At 46.8% G+C, this 17,699-nt stretch overlaps 1 protein-coding gene across 6 annotated transcripts in view; it reads right to left on the bottom strand.

The window, feature by feature from the left end:
- SLC8A3 (solute carrier family 8 member A3) overlaps positions 1–17,699 on the bottom strand; it is a 123,690-nt gene that overhangs the window by 14,116 nt on the left and 91,875 nt on the right. For 4 of the 6 annotated variants that reach the window (XM_077767223.1, XM_077767225.1, XM_077767222.1 and 1 more), the window contains exon 2: positions 176–279. In XM_077767223.1, the coding sequence (XP_077623349.1) occupies positions 176–279 (104 nt within the window). Of the gene's footprint in view, positions 1–175; positions 280–2,801; positions 2,909–17,699 lie in introns of all 6 variants that reach the window. The other 2 variants (XM_077767227.1, XM_077767228.1) reach the window with 1 other exon arrangement.

Genomic DNA, 17,699 nt, shown 5'->3' with positions numbered 1-17,699 from the left:
AGGGAAAAGAATAAAAAAGTCTGCTGGTCCAAAAAGAGGAAAAAGGAAAAGGGAAGAAAATGGGGGGAGAAAAATAGAGTTGATTTTTGTTGCTGTTGCTTTTCAGTTCAAATTTTTTCTCTTTCTTTTGGCTGCTGTCGTTTTATTTTGTTTTGGTTTTTAAAGAATCTCACACCTGATATTCCACGTTCCATCCATTTCGGTTCACCAAGGACAATGAAGAAATTCTCTTGCCTTTCGTATTCCTCCTCATCTACTATTTTAACCCTTATGGTTTTCCTGTGGGGACAACAAGAGAGAGAGCGTGTCGACTGGGTCGGTAGGTTGGTTTGTCACTTGGAGCACAGCCTTTAAAATCATTCCCCATCACTCCTGGTGCATGCAGCCCAGTCCCGCCATGGTGGCGCATGACGGGACTACGGTGGATTGTATATTTCTCATATAAAAAAAATGGTCTCGGCTTTTCTTGTCTCCTTGGTCGTAGCTGTCCTTCTGGGTGTGAAGGAAAGGGGGCCAGGGGACAAGGAAAAGTGGGCAGAGGAAGGGTTTTGGGAGAACAGGAGGGAAAGGGGAAGGACAAAGGGGGTGGTGGTGGGGAGGAGTCAGTTTAGATCCTGCGGAGAGTTAGTAGGAAGTGAGTCAGGCAGCGCATTCCATTGGGTGTCACATGGTAACTGGCATTTCTCTGGGAAGCCGGTAAATGACTGGCCCGTTGGAAATGACCCAGGGCTCTTTTACAACAGGAAATGCATCAACAGTGCCTAGCTAGGTCTCGTTTTCCTTCCTTGTGTCTATACTCACTTCTTAGGTGAGCCTCATGAAGAAAAATTTAAAGTTAAAGTATTTATGAGGAAGGGAAACGAGAGAGAGAGAGAGAGAAAGGGAGGCAGAATTCTATTATCTCTGTCATTCTTTATCTCAGGGCCTCAGTGGTGGGAACTAAAATAAGTATGTATTAACCAGGATATGCTATAGGACTCCTTTAATATTTATGGCTGATGCACTCCTGGGAAAATGTAAATAAATGATATAAGTCATCAAATTCGAAATCACCTTTGTAACCTCTATGATATAGGGTGATATGTCCCAAGTCTGGCTTCCTTAAATGCTGATTATCTGGGGCCTGGGGGAAAAGGTGATGGAGGTTGCGATTCATTTCTGGGCTATCTCAACAAAGCATAGCGTCTTTTAAAAACAAATCATTCAGGGAAGCAAAGTTTCCTTGAAAATCACTCCCCTCCAAAGCCTGGCATGAAGCTGGCTCAGGCCTGCTGTCATTGGAGAGGTTGCTACGGGGGCCTGAGTCATACCCATCTTGGTCCTTCATGGAACCACAGTGGGGTTGGCGGGTCCCTGTCGTGAGCTGTGATTATTATTTTCTGCTTGCTTTGGTTCTGGCCTGGGACCTAAATGCTCTCTAAAGGGCAAAGGGGTGCTAACAAACAATAACTTAAAATGTCTCATCAGGGCCTCTGACGTTCCCCTTCCATTCTGAAGACATGCTCAGCTTTGCCGTCTATAAAGTGGGAGACTGACCTGAGGTGGTTTGTTGGACAAAAGATTCGGTGTGTGTGTGTGTGTGTGTGTGTGTGTGTGTGTGTGTGTGTGTTTCACGAGTACATACTGGTCACCTTTTGCGGTACTATTCTGAGATACCTTTACATACCTTGCTGAGTAGACAAAAGACACGGTTAATGACTAACAAGAAGAATTTTCTAGAAACTTCTTTCTAGGCCCTAGATATGGGAACCTCGGGCTAAGACATATGAGCCTGACAGTTTTTCCCCTGCAGGGACTCTTGCTGTGGGCTGGAAACGGGGTGCTCTGTGACCGAGGTCATGACCTGGAGGGACACGATTGATGGCCCTGCCAGGGAAGGAACATTGCTCCAAATACTGGCAGCTCCCCTCTACATAGATGGTCTGTCCAGAAGAGGATGTTCTGACTTGCCCATTGGAACTCTGGGGTACGTGACATTTACATTAAAGTCAAAGGCTCCATCTACTCTAAGAAATCCTATGGTCTTTTGAGAAAGCTTCCACTCAAGTCAGAATCCCCTCTCCCACTAGTCTAGCTCTTCTGCCACCATACCTGGATGTTCTTTGCAGGGAAAACAGAGTCCAGCAGTAGGCCTGTGACCTAGACCTGGAGCTCAAGCCTCTTCCTTCAGCTCAGTCGAGGTCAGAGAGAGAAACGCACTCTGACGGCAGGAATATGGCGAAAACCATGGCTCCTAAGGGCTGCTTTGGGGAATGGGACGAACCACAAATAGAACCCAAATCCAAATACATCGATTCTCAGTGTCTGCCCACGGGAATCTGTGCTGAGCACCTGGGCCAGTTTCTCAAGGGCTGCCCTCCTGCTGGGGCTGTGCTTTACGGTCTTTTTCTTTGCTGTACATGAAGCCATGCAGGAGAAGCAGAGAGCCCCACATATAATACCCTGGGCTCTTGCTGACTCTCTCTCTCTCTCTCTCTCTCTCTCCTGCCCCACCCACTCTCTGTTTTCCCCCATATCCATTTCGCCATCCCACAAAAACTTCTATGGACTCTTGGACCTCCTTCTTATGGATACCATCTGACAGGCTGGCAGGTGTTAGGACAGAGCTAGAATCAGAGAGAGGAGAGGGAGACGTGGAAAGAAAGGAAAAGAGAGAACAAGAAAGAAAAGAAAATGAAGGAACGTGAACCAGAGAGGTAGAAGAAAGGGAGAGAGAAGACAAACGGATCGGAGAAAGGAAGAACCAGAAGAGGAAGGAAGAGAAGAATGTTAACGTTAGTGTGGAGGACAGGGTACTACACCTTTCTGAAAACTCATATCCACCATGCGGGGGCCCATCATCTCAATGAAGTAATTCTTGTTTTTCTCATACGCCTCATCATCAATTACCTTGATGTGAATTGTTTTGCTGTGGATGGAAAAATAAGTATCGTAAGCGAGGAGCACAGTGGGGGGCATGCCAGCTTCGGGAGAAGGAGCAGGAAGAGAATGAAACAGTGAAAAATCCAGAAAGGTCAAAGTGTGTCCCCAGCACCACGGGGGCACAGAGGAGAGGGGCTGCCCCAAACCCCCTTCCAGGCTCACTGGCTCCTCTTTAGGCTTCATGGGGCTTCATGGCATGGTCAACCTCGAAGACTGGAAAGTCAAAAGTTCCGGGTTCTAATCTGGGATATTCCATGTAACCCTGGACAAAGAATGTAACTGATACACAAATGGGTCCAACAATGCTGACGCCACCCCAGGGCAGTAGTGAGAGCAATGAGATAATATATGTATCATGGCTCAAACATTTAGGTCCTCTGTAATGTTTGTTTCCTTATCCCTCTTGCTTTGAGGACAAGGGAGAATTTTTTTTTTCTTCAGTTTTTGACTTTTGAGCTAGCGTTAGTCTGAAAGGCTGGTGTTATAGAAAGGACAGGTTGGGGGGGGCACGTTGGCCTGGGGGAGTCTTGCCTGGAAACAAGACTCTTTCCTTTCTCTGTGACAGTGACTACCACGGGGAAGCCAGGAGGGCCATGTGGCTCAAGTCACGCATTCTGGTAATTCATAAATGGGTGCCGAAACTACAAGGCTACCTGCAAATGAGCCCGGCAGTCCCAGGGATGCCCTGACTGGATCACATTAACTCTACGACGCTCCGAATCATGGCTGCCTTATAAATCCTGCAATGATCTTGTGACTAGCACAATTATATTGTTTTTATGTTAAAATGAGGTTTCGTTAATTTAAACACTGAAAAATATAAACCAATGTTAGTAGCCCTGATTTGCACCTTTCTCTTTCCTTTTCTTTTTTCTTTTCTTTCCTTTCCTTTTCTCTCCCTCCCTTCCTTCCTTCCTCTCTCTCTTTCTCCCTCTTTCTCTTCCTTCCTTCCTTTCTCTCTCCCTTCCTCCCTCTTTCTTTCTTTTCTTCCTTCCTCCCTCCTTCCCTCCTTCCTTCCCTCCTTCCTTCCTTCCCTCCTTCCTCCCTCCTTCCTTCTTCCTTCCTTCTTCCTTCCTTCTTCCTTCCTTCCTTCCTTCCTTCCTTCCTTCCTTCCTTCCTTTCATTACTAAAAGCTTAAACAAAGATGGACCTGGGGCTCTCCCAACCTTTGCTCAATAATGGGGACATTTCAGGACCAGACTCCACTTGAGGTTTCTCGCAGAGGGTGTGGGACATTGCTGGAGGGGACATTGCTGTGCATGTTGAGTCTCCCCTCAGCAGCAGGATGAAGAGATACACACAGGAGCCCTGTCCCATGGGCATGCACTCTCTCAGACCCTGGGGGCCCAAGGGCCTGCCCTTTGTTGAGGAGGCTGAGGCCTTCAGCATCTGTCTTTATTTCTTTTTATATAAAGTAATATATAATTACTTATATATTTTTATAGAAACAAATACTTATAATTTTATAGAAACAAATGTAAGTCTGTCACTGCTGAAGTGAATTAACAGCAGTTACTAATACACCCTGGTGCCTGCCAGTCCACTGCTTCAAAATCAAAGACTCCAAACCCACACCCATCCCCACTGCATACAGTCCTGGCTAGCCACCACAGAAGGCATGACCATTCAAGCTCTGAGATGCCTCTTTGGCCTTTCTTCCTTGAGAGCAGTGGCACTGGTCTTGGAGACGGAGGACCTGGGATCAAATTGGGCCTCCACTTCTCACCAGCTGGGTGACCTTGGGCAAATTGCTAAAAGCTCTTCAAGTCTCATATGTAAAGTAAGGTACAAATATCTACTTCAGAGCGTTCTTAAATGAGATAATGCATGTGAAGTGCTTGGTGGGGTGCATGTTCCTTAGTAAGTGCTTAATAAACAGCAACTATTATTCCTAAAAGTAATATGACCCTAACTTGGTGTCTGGGAGTATTATATCTCCAGTCACTAAGGCAAAAAATAAGGGGAAATCAATACATAGAACTGTTATCCAAGACGTGGTACAGGCTGGAAAGGTCAAGGTCAGGTCAAGAATGGACTGGCTGATACAGGATGACCAACCCCAAATGGGTTCTTAGAGGGGCTTGTAACATTAAGGGGTAGAGCATAGACAGCGACTCGGTTTTTCAGAATCTGGCCTGTGCCTCTGTCAGCAACAAGCTCTGGGCTGGACAGACCATATGTCATAAGACCTTGTGCTTGTGATTTTTAGCGAACAGATGAATAGAATAAGCGATGCCATCGACAACTCCGTTGAAGACAGGGCGGTGAGGACAGACATTAGTGGTGGCATGAGGAAGCGAGGGTAGCTGGCTGGGGCACGGGCTGGAAGGCGTCGTAAGGGGAGGAGGCGGGGTGTGAGACTCCCTCACTGAGATCAGTCATGGGGAAGGCATCACATTTGTTTGGAGTTAGGCTGCTCCCTGGCCTAGAAGCTACAGAAATCCCTTCCAGCTTTTGAAAACCAAGTAAGTTCTCAGTTCTGCTCAACCCACAAATGAAGCCACAAGAACATTTAAATGGAGTGAGAGTTACCAGCCAGGTCTTGGGTTCTCTTGCCAGACCTGTTCTTCCTCATTTCAGTCAACGGTAACATCATCTATCCAAACCTGGGGCCACCCTTGATTCCTTCCTTTTCCTCATCCTTCCCTCCTGACCCTACCTCAACCCTAACACACCCACCAGCATCTTTCCCTCTGCTACCAAGACCTAGAGTGAAACAACATTGCCTCTCCCTTGGACTTGGTAATAGCCTCCTAAGAGGTATTCCTATCTTTGCCACCGCCTTCAATTCCTTCCGCCATAACAACCCAGGGTTGTCTATTAAAAATGCAATCTGAGGGGCGCCTGGGTGGCTTAGTCGGTTAAGCGTCCGACTTTCACTTGGGTCATGATCTCGCGGTTCGTGGGTTCGAGCCCCGCGTGGGGCTCTGTGCTGACTGCCAGCTCAGAGCCTGGAGCCTATTTCAGAGTATGTATCTCCCTCTCTCTCTGACCCTCCCCTGCTCATGCTGTCTCTCTCTCTCTCTCTCTCTTAGAAATAATAAAAATATTAAAAAAAAAATGCAATCCGAGTCCCATCACACCCCTATGATTGGAATAAATACAAAGTCCTTACCATGGCCTATAGGATCTTAGATAATCAGCTGCTGGTGACGTAACTGATTCCATTCATAATGTTCTCCCTTTGCTCATGAGCCCCAGACACACTGGTCTTTCTTCCCATTTCTTTAATTTTTAAAAAAAATTTTTTCAAAGTATATTTATATTTGGAGGGAAAAGGGGCAGAGAGAGACAGAGACAGACTCCAAAGCAGGCTCCAGGCTCTGAGCTGTCAGCACAGAGCCCGATGCGGGGCTCGAACTCACGAGCCATGAGATCATGACCTGAGCCAAAGTCAGATGCTTAACCAACTGAGCCACCCAGGTGCCCCTGTTTCTGTTCCTTAAACCAAGCCCCTCCCCACTTTGGGCATCATCCTTGCTTGTTCTCTGTGCCTGGGTCTGTCCTTACCTTCAACCTTTGGGTCTCCACATAAGCATCGCTTCCTAGGAGAGGCCTTCCACGGCCACGTTACCTTCTTCAGTATCTTTCCTCCCCACGTCTCTACCTCCCCGCCACAGGTCACTTTCCATCGTGTTCCACCTGCTTGTTTCCTTCAGTTCACTAGTCACAGCCTCAAGTCAGCTGGTCTATTTATTACTTGTTCACAGTCTGTCTGTCCACACTGGAAGGTAGGCGCCATGATGACAGGGAGCCTGTCTCACTTCCTGCTCCAGTCCTGGCACCCGGCACGAAGGAGGCCCTCGTTCATGACTTGCTAAAGGACTAAAGGTGGATTTCGAAGATGCCTGAGAACACATCTGCCTCTTTTTTTTTTTAATTTTTTTTTTAATGTTTTATTTATTTCTAGGAGAGAGAGAGAGAGAGACAGCGTGAGCAGGGGAGGGTCAGAGAGAGGGAGATACAGACTCTGAAATAGGCTCCAGGCTCTGAGCTGGCACTCAGCACAGAGCCCGACGCGGGGCTCGAACCCACGAACCGCGAGATCATGACCTAAGCGAAAGTCGGACGCTTAACCGACTAAGCCACCCAGGCGCCCCACACATCTGCCTCTTTGCAGCAAAAACTCATTAGGAACAACAAAATGTTGAAGGCTATTCTGATAGAATGCCTAAGGGTTTCCAGAGGGACAGAGAGACCAGAGTCCAGGGTCATCCATCTCCACCCTCAGCTGACTAGCCTGCTCCATTTGTTGGTCTGTTGGGAGAGGTCTCCAACAAGCCAGGACTGAGCGCAGGGGTGAGGCCGGGGTTTTGGAACTGTACATAGGCAGGGCTTTGACCGGCCCTGCTTCTGCTCCCAGCCTTCTGCTGAGGAACGAGCCAAAGCACGCGGCATTTCCAGCTAAGACCGGGCCACACTGCTTGGGAAAGATGTTCCCAGGAGATCTCCCACGAACAACAGAGGGATTAGAAAACCCATTTCTGGGCTGCCTGGCTGGCCTCTCAGAACATTCTTTTGCATTAAGGCCACCCAGTTCCAAATCAGGCCTCTGGTCCTCAGGGTACTGCAAAGGGAAAGGTGCCCTCTAACCACCAAGTTCCTTTAGGGTGAAAGGGAGAGGAAGCCGCATTTCTTTGTTGAATGGTGACTACCATATTGGAGAAGGCCCTGGGGACGTGGCTTTATACGAGGAAGGAATCTAAGATAATATATACATCTGCATTCTCAACACCATGAGACCTTACTTATTTCACTCTCACCGAATAGAGAATGAAATAAACCATCTGACACAGGTATTATTGCTTCTGCTTTAAAGAGGAGAAAACAAATTCTCAGAGAGGTTAAGTAACTTGCCCCAAGTCACACAGCTCGTACCCAGCAGAACTGGGATTTTTAGCACATGTCCCTTATGACTCCTCCAGCTTATTTTATACAAGCAGGTGTATCAACTCTGGATGCCAGCCCTGCGCTGTGGCTGCAGTGAGGAACCACAGAAGCCTCCCGTTTAAATTAAGGTGGCAGGTAAGAAATTAAGATAATACTTGGATCTATCTGCCTCTGCACTGGGTTGTGNCCTTCCTAAAAGTATTCTCTAAATAGTCTCTGACTTGATGACTTCTTCCCTTCTGATTTCTACTAAATGACTCTTCACCACATTGAGAAGGGTTCTTTTTCACTGTTTCTAAATATAGCCTGGCTGCTCCAGGCCGGCTAATGCTCAGAAAGCTTCCATGACCTGGGGCTGTGGGACAGAGCTGGTGGTGGACCTTTTAGCTTTTCTGGGGGACCATTTAGAAACCTCACATCCCTGTGCTGAGTTCTTTTAAGATCTCTTCTTCCTCTCTAGTTAGGCACCAGCACAGATCCTTTCTCTTCCCCTGGCAGGTTTCTGACCCTGATTTGGGGCAGAAAAGTGCCTCCCACCTCCAACCATATGCTGACAGCAAAACACTGACATTCCCCTCGTTCTTACCAAGGTCGGTGGTGGGGGTGGGGTGGGGGGAAGGTTCCTTGTCTCATGAAAAGGTTTAGGGTGCCCTGATTGATTTCCTCCTAAAATAGGTGTCCAGAGGGTCCCCAAAACAGTGCTTCTCAAACTTTGATGTGCGTACACATCCTCTGGGATCTTGTTAAAATGCAGATTCTGGTTCAGTAGGTCCGGGACGTGCAACAAGCAACCAGGATACACCCATGAGAGTGTTGGTCTAGGGCCCAAGGCTCCTTGGAGAAGTCTCTCTGATTCTATTAAAAACTTAAGGAAAATAAGACAGCGTCCCAAACACTTGTGCCAGTCAGGCAGAAGGAGGCTGGAATCAAAGGCTGGCATTTCAGCCCAAGGCTGGTTATCAGGTCCATTCTGACACTACATTTTTGAAGGGGAAATTGGAGGGCACTCAGAGTAGGGGGACTAGTACGATGAAAGATCTAGAAACCATGCTTCAGATTAATCTACTAATATTTATATGGTGCTTACTTGTGCCAGGCACTGTCCCTTTCAGACACTTTAGTTATATTAAGTAAATTAATCCTCAGAACAAACCCGTGAGATAAGATCATGCCAGGTAAGGTGCTATTCTCTCTGCGTGTACCATCTCATTGAATGTTCACCATAACCAATGAAGTAAATACTATTTTTATCTCCATTTTATAGCTGGGGAACTGGAAGCACAGAAAAGTTAAGAGACTTGCCCAAGGTCATAGCTAAATAAATGGCGAAGTTGAGATTTGAACTCAGTGTGGCTCTAAAGACTGTGCTTCTAAATGAGATCGGATATGTGGACCCATAGGAGAGAGGTCTGTTGCGGAAGATGACACCACTCCAAATGATTCTGGGGCTATCACAAATACTGCTTCTAAAACACCAAGGCCATGGGCAGGGAGGTAGGCTTCTACTCTACCAAGTACCATTACATCAGTAAGATGAACTGGCTTATAAGGGAGTGGCTGTCCCATTCCTGGTGGTATTAAAAAGTAGTTTGGTGACCATGCATCAAAATGGTCATGGAAAGGATTCCTGCATGCTACAGAAAGTCAAGCATATGATCTGTAAAGGTCCATAGCCAGTGGTATACTGGTAAATGAGCTGTCTGGGGGAGAAAAAAATTAGAAACTCTGATTTGGGGCATACGCCTTCTATAGTGTAAATACTCGCACTGTAGTCAATTTCAAGCTACTAAGTTTTAATAACCAACTTGCAAAATTCCCAAGAATTTAACAATAAGCTCTCATAAACTCGTAGGATTTTAGTCCAGTATACCACGAACAGTGTCAGAGTCTACTACAATGTTTAAGAGAGGTTAGGATGACAAAAGGTGGTTCTGGTTGATTAACAAAGGATCTTACCCATGCTAGTGTCTCCTCAAAATGGGCAACTCTCTGATAAAGTAAGGTATGGATGGGTTTATTCAAACAAGCCTTTGGAAAAAAAGACTCAAAGATGTGGCTTTTAAGTGAAATCTTGCCATTTGCAATGACGTGGATGGAGCTAGAGCATATTATGCGAAGTAAAATAAGTCAGTCAGAGGAAAACAAATACCATCTGGTTTCACTCATATGTGGAATTTAAGAAACAAGACAGATGAACATATAGGAGAGGGTAAAAAGAGAGGGAAACCAACCATAAGAGAGAGACTCTTAATGATAGAGAACAAAGGGTTGATGGAGGGATGTGGGTGGGGCATGGGCTAGATGGGTGATGGGTACCAAGGAAGGTGCTTGTTATGATGAGCACTGGGTGTCGTATGGAAGTCATGAATCCCTGAATTCTACTCCTGAAACCAATATTACACTGTATGTTAACTAACAAGAATTTAAGTAAAGATTTGAGACGGAGAAAAAAAAGATTTGGCTTTTAAAAGGAATGTGGGTGGGCGAGGAAGCTGTGGTAGGCCAAATTTCTAAAACATTCCATTGAAGATGTTCTGCCCTAATCCCTGGAACCCATGAATAAACACTGGAAAACTCCCATAATGTTATAGGATATGGTATATTCTATAGCACAGTTGACCTTAAAATAAGGAGATTATCCAGGTGGGCTTGGTTCATCACATGGGCCCTTAAAAGCAGCAAGCTCTCTCTGGCCCAAGAAGAAGGGGAAGCCAGAGATTTGAACCATGAGAAGGACTCCACACGTTGTTTCCGGTTTAAAGATGAAGGGTGTCATGGGCGCAGGTATGCAGGCAGCCTCTAGCAGCAGAGTGGTCCCTGAATGTCAGCAAGGAATGGGGCCTTCAGGCTTAAAGCCACAAGAAATAGGATTCTGTCAACAACCTGAATGAACTCGGAGGCAGACATTTCCTCAGAGCTTCCAGATAGGAGCCCAATCCAGCCAACATCTTGATCTCAGCCTTGTGAGACCCTGAGCAGAGAACTCAGCCACGTGGTACCAGAACTTTGGAACGACAGAACTGTGAGATACTAAATGGATATTGGTTAAGCCTCTCAGTTTATGACAACGTGCTACGCAGCAACAGACAAGGAATCTGGGAGGCTTGCTTATTTCACAGAGTCAAGAACTGAGCCAAATGATCTCTTGAAACTGTCTTGCCATATCTCTTTTGTAATCAGAATACTTTGTCCTGATGGCACGGCCACTGCTAGGCTCTACAGTACCTTTGTGCAAAGCTGAGAAACGATACAGCGCACATTATGCAATGCACAGCCTGCACAACTGTAAGCAGCACCCCTGCTTGGCAGACTCTTGTGTGATTCACTCACTACTCCACACGCATGCTGGAACCACCAGAAGCATGGGACAGGCTGAGGCAGAGAGATGGATTTCGCTGAAGAACTTTCTGTAACTTGCGGGACAGGTGATCAAGTGTGGGGGAGGGGGGGGAGGATGAGCAGGCAAGGAGGTCCTGGGAGGGGGGGGTGTTTGGGTGCGCACGGAGGAGCATGCACAAGATCTCTGCTCTTTGGCATCTATTCTGGACCCTTCCAAGGAGCCCCCTGCTGCTTGCAGCTTCTTTATAGCTATGACTAGCTGAGCTGATCGGAGACAACCATATAGCTTCCCCTAGGCAAAACTGTAGGAACATTTTGTCTCCACTTTCAGTTAAGTCCTGGCTGCTGGGCATGTCCATGGGCACACACCCACACATGTTTGAGGATTTGGCGGTCTTTCTGTCCATTCTGGAATGTCTGGGCTCATAACTGGGCACTGTAGCTCATGGCTGACTCATTTGCTCTTCCAAATACCCACTTCCCCAATGCCTGAAGAGCTTCTTACCTGCGGCTGACAGGAAAAGCACACTGAAATGACTATGATTACATATCTAGGCTTCAGGATATGGTCAGAGGCAAAGTGGTACCAAAATCCCCAAAGGGCCCACTCACTCTGTTTCCCAAAGGTCAGGGCAAAGTGAGGGAATTTTTATTTCTTAGGAAAAAGCACTTTTTTGATGTTTATTTATTTTTGAGAGAGAGAGAGTTGGGATGGGGGTAGAGAGAGAGACACTGAATCCAAAGCAGGCTCCAGGTTCTGAGCTCTCAGCACAGAGCCCGATGCGAGACTCAAACCCATGATCTGTGAGATCATGACCTGAGCTGAAGTGGAACACTTAACTGACTGAGCCACCCAGGTGCCCCAGAAAAGCAGTCTTCTAAAATAGGCACCCTTCTTCTGAAAGTTGTCATGCTTTGTAGGGCAGCTCTACAGGGTAGAAAATATTTTAAATTACAAATTTTTATTCTCTCCATTCTTCATAGAGGATAAAGACTGAACCCTTCATCCCAGGAATTGAAAGCTCTCTGTAGTATCCATCCATCCATCCATCCATCCATCCATCCATCCATCCATCTCTTTATCTTTTCACACTTGCTCCAAACTCTATACTTCAATTCTCCTCATTATGCTCAAAACATGCCATGTTTCTGCTCACTCTGGAGATCTTCCTTCTTCCCTCCCTCTCTCTCTTCCTTCCTCCATCCATCACTCTATCGACCCATCTATTCATCCGTCCATCCATCTATTCCTTCATAATGATAACACTGCATAATGAAACCACGTAATAACACTGCATTAAACTGCATAATAAAATACTTCATTCAGCAAGTATTTATTAAGCACCTAATGCATGTCAGACACGATTCTCAAGCAAGAATTTCTGCCTTCAAAGAGTTCTGTGTAATGGGAATTAACCAAGTAATTATAGTAAAGTGTGATAATCGGGGAAAAATAGAGCCGAGGAAGCACATGATCTAGAATGGCCTCACCAGAGGAAGGGATATTTCATCAGAGTCTTCAATAATGACTCAAGTTGGCTTGGCCAAGAGGGGGAGGAAGAATCTTCCAGAGAGAGGAGATGCCACGTGCAAGGGCTTGGTGGTGACAATGTACATGGTGGCTTCAAGGTGACGAAGTGAATTCAGTTTAGCTAGAGCACCAAGGGTGAGGGAGGAAGTGGGAATAGAGGAGTCAGGAGAGAAGGCAGGATCAAGGACATAGAGGGCCCTATGAGCCACATTAGGGACTTGGGGATAGCCGCCCTCCTCTCTACCTACATAGGTCCCCCTTACTCCATTAAATATTACCTAGGTGCCACCTAAATCTGGAGGAAGCTTCTGCATACCCAGCCCATGTGGGGTCTAAGGTTCTGTCTATTGCACTAAACTAATCATGTATTGCCTGATGCATTTCCTGGCAGCTAATTTCCTGGCAAGTAATTATCTTGCCTCCTGAGCTAGGCTGTATTACAAGGGCTCAGAATATGTCCTGCTTCCATTTCCTTCTTTGGTTCCTCTTCAGTGCTTAGCTCAGCTCTGGGTACAGAGCTCCAAAATGCTTGCTGGATAGATCGCTTCTGATTTATCCGTCCACCCATCCATTCACCTGTTAGAGTAGGCAATGAAACGGACATGAGGAGGAGGAGAGAAAGGGGCATAGCACATGGACAATGCCCAGGCACCACCTGGTCTCTGCCAAGACACAAGCCCACCTCCCTAACACCAACCCCTTTGGCAGTGCAGCACAGAAGAGAACAGGCTACGGAGACATCCCCAACTTTGGAGCATGCACACTTAAGAAAGACCTTATTCGCTAGTAACCCTGAAGCTATTATATCATCACAATACCATCTGCATTGTGGTTTGGTCTCCCACCCCCACCCAGCGGATTGTGCTGAGGTGGCTCGTGGGAAGAGGACTAATGCAAACTTGCACAGAAGATTGGAAGGGAAGAAACCAAGGCAGATTCAACGGTGGAGCAATGGTAACAAAATGGGAGAGAGGAGACCAAAAAAGCTCCCCATAAAAGAACACAATGAGAAACCCCGCCAGCTGCCACCCACTGTAGGGTCAGTGCGATCCTCTGTCTCTGGAGTGTACTATCGCTGTTTGTTAAATAAAAAATGTTTGAGGGGCTCCTGGGTGGCTCAGTTGGTTAAGCTTCGACTCTTCATCTCAGTTTAGGGGACAGCACAGAGCCTGCTTGGGATTCCGTGTCTCCCTCTCTCTCTGCCCCTCCCCCTCCCTAGCTCTTTCTCTCTCTCTCAAAATAAATAACACTTTAAAACAAACAAACAAAAACCTTTTGCTACTTTAATTCTCTGTTGAGTCTCTTGACTGAATTCTTTCCTTGGAGAAGACAAGGACCAAAGGATTCCACAACCCACCACACCTGCCCCCCAACATACCCACTCATTATTTATCAGAAGCACCTTCCTGCTCTCATAAAGCTTATAGTCTTGTGCCGTGAACATGCACAGAAAACATCCCTTTTGCTGCTTCCCTTTGCTTGCATGGAATTTCCACAAGGTTGGGGGTAATATTCAGCTCTAGGAAATGTATTATCTCTATAGAGGGAATCAACTTACATGCCTCAGGCAGCCCCAGGTCCGTCTTGGTTTGAATCTATCACAAACCTCAAGGAGGCTCCTAAACTCGACTACTTCTCATGGCCACCATGTAAAGATAACAGTACGTGCAGGTATATGCATGCTCACATACATTGGAAAATTAACGTGCTCATGCACTGTCCAATTGCAAGAGTGCTTTCATCTCTCTAGGCTGTGATAAAGATTCCTCTCCCTCTTCGCTGCGCTGTGGTGGGGAGTGCTTCATATTCCTGAGTGTGTGTGTGCGTGGGAGCGGGAGTACGACAGGGTGGAGTGAGGGTTAGGATGTTCTGCTGAATGTTAGGGGGAGAATTTGGCCTTCTTGAAAGTAGTCTCTGTAAGGGCTTTGCCCAGTTACTCTCAAAGAGGAATTAAATTTCCAGTCCCTACAGCAGTGGAATTGGGCAGCTCTATATGGGACTCCGTTATTTATAGCCCTATCTGGGCCCCAATTTTGCCCCTGTCTCTCCTTTAGCAAGTGGGGTCTGGGAAAGGGGTGGGGGGAACAAATCGCAGCTCTAATTCTCTCCCGCTTGCTTCTAAATCAAGAGGGGGAGTAAAAAAGAAACAAACAAGTAAACAAAAAAGAAACAAAAGCCTACCAATGGTCTGGGAATAAGTGGTTGCTGTTACCACGAAGTTGATAAATCCCCTTCTTGGAAAAGCAGCGAGAATAATCTACAAAATCATTTTATTTAACAGTGTGTTCCCAGCACTGAAGAGAAGAGTGGCTGGTTGTCTGATTCTTGGCTTTGGAGATGGTGGGTCTCTCTGTCTTGCTATCCCTCTCTGCTGGGGCTCGAACTCACAAACCGTGAGATCATGACCTGAGCCACAGGCAGATGCTTAATGACTGAGCCACCCAGGTGCCCCGGGGATCTCACTTTTTAAGAATGATTTTGATCCAAGCAGAAAAGAGAGAAGATTATAATGGACATGAAACTTCAGGTCCAAGAAAAACCTAATAATTAGGAAGAGAGAAGGGCTGGCTCCTAAGGTCCTGAGTCAAACATTGTCAAGGCTCCTAACGTCCCCCTTAATTCCCTGTCCACTAGAGCACTTATAAAGTCCATGCTGTTTGTGGATAATTTCTAGATATCCCAGTGAATAGCAAGTTCAGGGAAGATTACGGTCCCTGGGCTGGGAGGAGAAAATCCTTCAATTAGAGACTTACCTACATGGAAGATCAGTTTATTCTGTAGACGTTTTCTTGGCTGCATCAATCAGGGAATAAACTAAGGCAGAGACCCAGACTTGTAAACTGCAGTGGGTTCTGTTTACACACAAGTCAGCGGGAATGTCACCCCCTGGGGTTGTGCAGTGTAGCAGCGGCTCTGGGTGAGAAAACAGCACATGAGTGACAAGTCCAGCCACTGTCACCGTGTGAGTGTATTGCATTGTGGGTCCCAAAGGAGCTGTTAGAAATTTCTGCCTGTAGGACTTCTGAATGAACTGCTTTCCAGTTCACTGGAAAGGGCTCTTCCCTTCTTCTGCCAGCCAAATGGCAAATTCTTGTTTTGTTCCACGCAAAGGCAAAATGGGGCCCAGGCCGTCAAGGGCTGGAGCCAGAGGGCCTGAGTCTCAGCCCCATCTCAGCCGCAGGAGTGCTGAGCGCCGTGTCCCCTGCTCTAATGTGACAACCTAGCCTACTGCTAATTTCACAGAACTCGGCGATCTTGTCAGGAACATAGTGGGCAAACTTCCTGGAGAACAGAGTCTAAAGGTAGAAGCTGAGATTTCCACAAGGGTAAGGGGAATTAAAATCCTATTTGCTTTGCGTTTAAAGCTCTGGCATTCTGTTGGCAGTCAACAAAAGAGGCTAATGCAGAATAGCGAGTAACAGATCCAGGGCCAGGACCAGGCAGAAGCAAGTGAGGCATAGGTGCAAAATTTAAGGGCATGCTAAACCCTTGATCAGTAATCAAGATTAGCGATATTTTAAAGAACCATTTTAAAAAGACCGAATCAATGCAAAAATCCATGATGAACAAAACACCACAATCTACTTGCAGGACCCACCTCACCTCGACCCTAATCTACCCTAGTGGTCATCGGGTGCCTTCTGGTATGACAGAGAGAATGTCAGATTGGGAAGCAAAAGACCAGAGTCTGAGTTCCAGGACTTGCCTTACTGCCTGATCTTAACTTACTGGCTTCTCCATGGCCATCCGCTCTCTCTGCGCTTATTCGAGGGCGAGAGGCCTTAGTTCTCTCCTGGGATTTTTGTGGATAATGATATGAGGGAAGAAACACAACCCTTGCTTTTGGAAACTGCACGTCCCACTCAACACAGTGTGTATGTATGTGTGTGAGATGTCAGTAGGGCTCCCACTTCACTCTCCGGAGCTAACAGCTTTAGCCTTCCGGGAAGCCAGCCAACTTCCTCAACCTTTCAGAGTCCGTCACTTCATCACACTTCCCCCTCACCTGTCCTTCCTCAGCTGAGGAAGCACCTGCCCTGTGGGACAGGCCAGATCTCCACAGCGCTCTCTATTTTTAGACAAAAGGGAAGGGCTGGGGGAGGGTGGAATGTCTTCTCTGAGAACATTGCCTTTGCACTGGGCTCTGGACAGATGGTGGCCAGCTCTCTGTGGCCCCCGCTCCTGCCTCCCTGACCTTGTCGGTCCTGGACCACTTTTCCTCTCTGCCATTCCACCCTATGCAAACCTCTGTCACATCTGGCTGGGACCCTGGCAGTAGCCATCCAACCCTGCCCTCTGCTTCCGTTCCTCTCGCCCTGTTGCAGTCCATTCTCCCCTCTACAGCCAAAATAAACTTTTACAAATTTGTTCAAGAAAATCATAACAGGCCACTTCCCTCCTTAAACCTCCAGTAAGTTCCCCTTGCACTCAGAGTAAAATTAAAATGGCATAATCTAGCCCATGGGTTCTGAAGCGTTAGCACAGTCAAAATCATCTAGAGGGCTAGATAAAACACAAAATGCTGGGTTCCATCACCAGAGTTTGGGATTCAGGAGGTCTGGGTCAGGGTCCAAGAATCTGCATTTCAAACAGGTTCCCAGGCCATGCTAATTCTGAGCTTCCTGCTCCAAAACCACGCTGAGAATCCAACCAAGCCTGCAAAACTCAACCTTGCTTCCCCACAGCTCACCTTCTACTGCTCTTCCTCCAAGATGGTAGACACTCTATCTTGGCTGTGTTTGCCTTCTGCTTTCTCAAACCCATCAACCGCATTTCTGTTTCAGGGCCATAGCTGTTTCCTCTGCCTGGTGCTTTCCTCCCCCAGATATGCTTCTAACCAGGTCCTTTTAAAATGTCTCAGCTTCAGTGTTACTTCTTTGTCCACGCAGTGTGATTGGCTCTCCAGCTACCATCTGTCAAATCACCCTGTTTTGCTTTTATCTTATTTATCTGTCTATGGTCTGTTTCCCTCAACCCAATACAGGTTCCCTGAGGGCAGAAACTGTGACCATCTTAT

The sequence above is a fragment of the Crocuta crocuta genome, unplaced genomic scaffold, assembly GCF_008692635.1.
Source record: "Crocuta crocuta isolate KB4526 unplaced genomic scaffold, BGI_CrCroc_1.0 scaffold55, whole genome shotgun sequence".
NCBI classification, from domain to species: Eukaryota; Metazoa; Chordata; class Mammalia; order Carnivora; family Hyaenidae; genus Crocuta; species Crocuta crocuta.
Note: the sequence above shows the minus strand (reverse complement) of the source record. Positions and strands in the feature narration are given on the sequence as shown.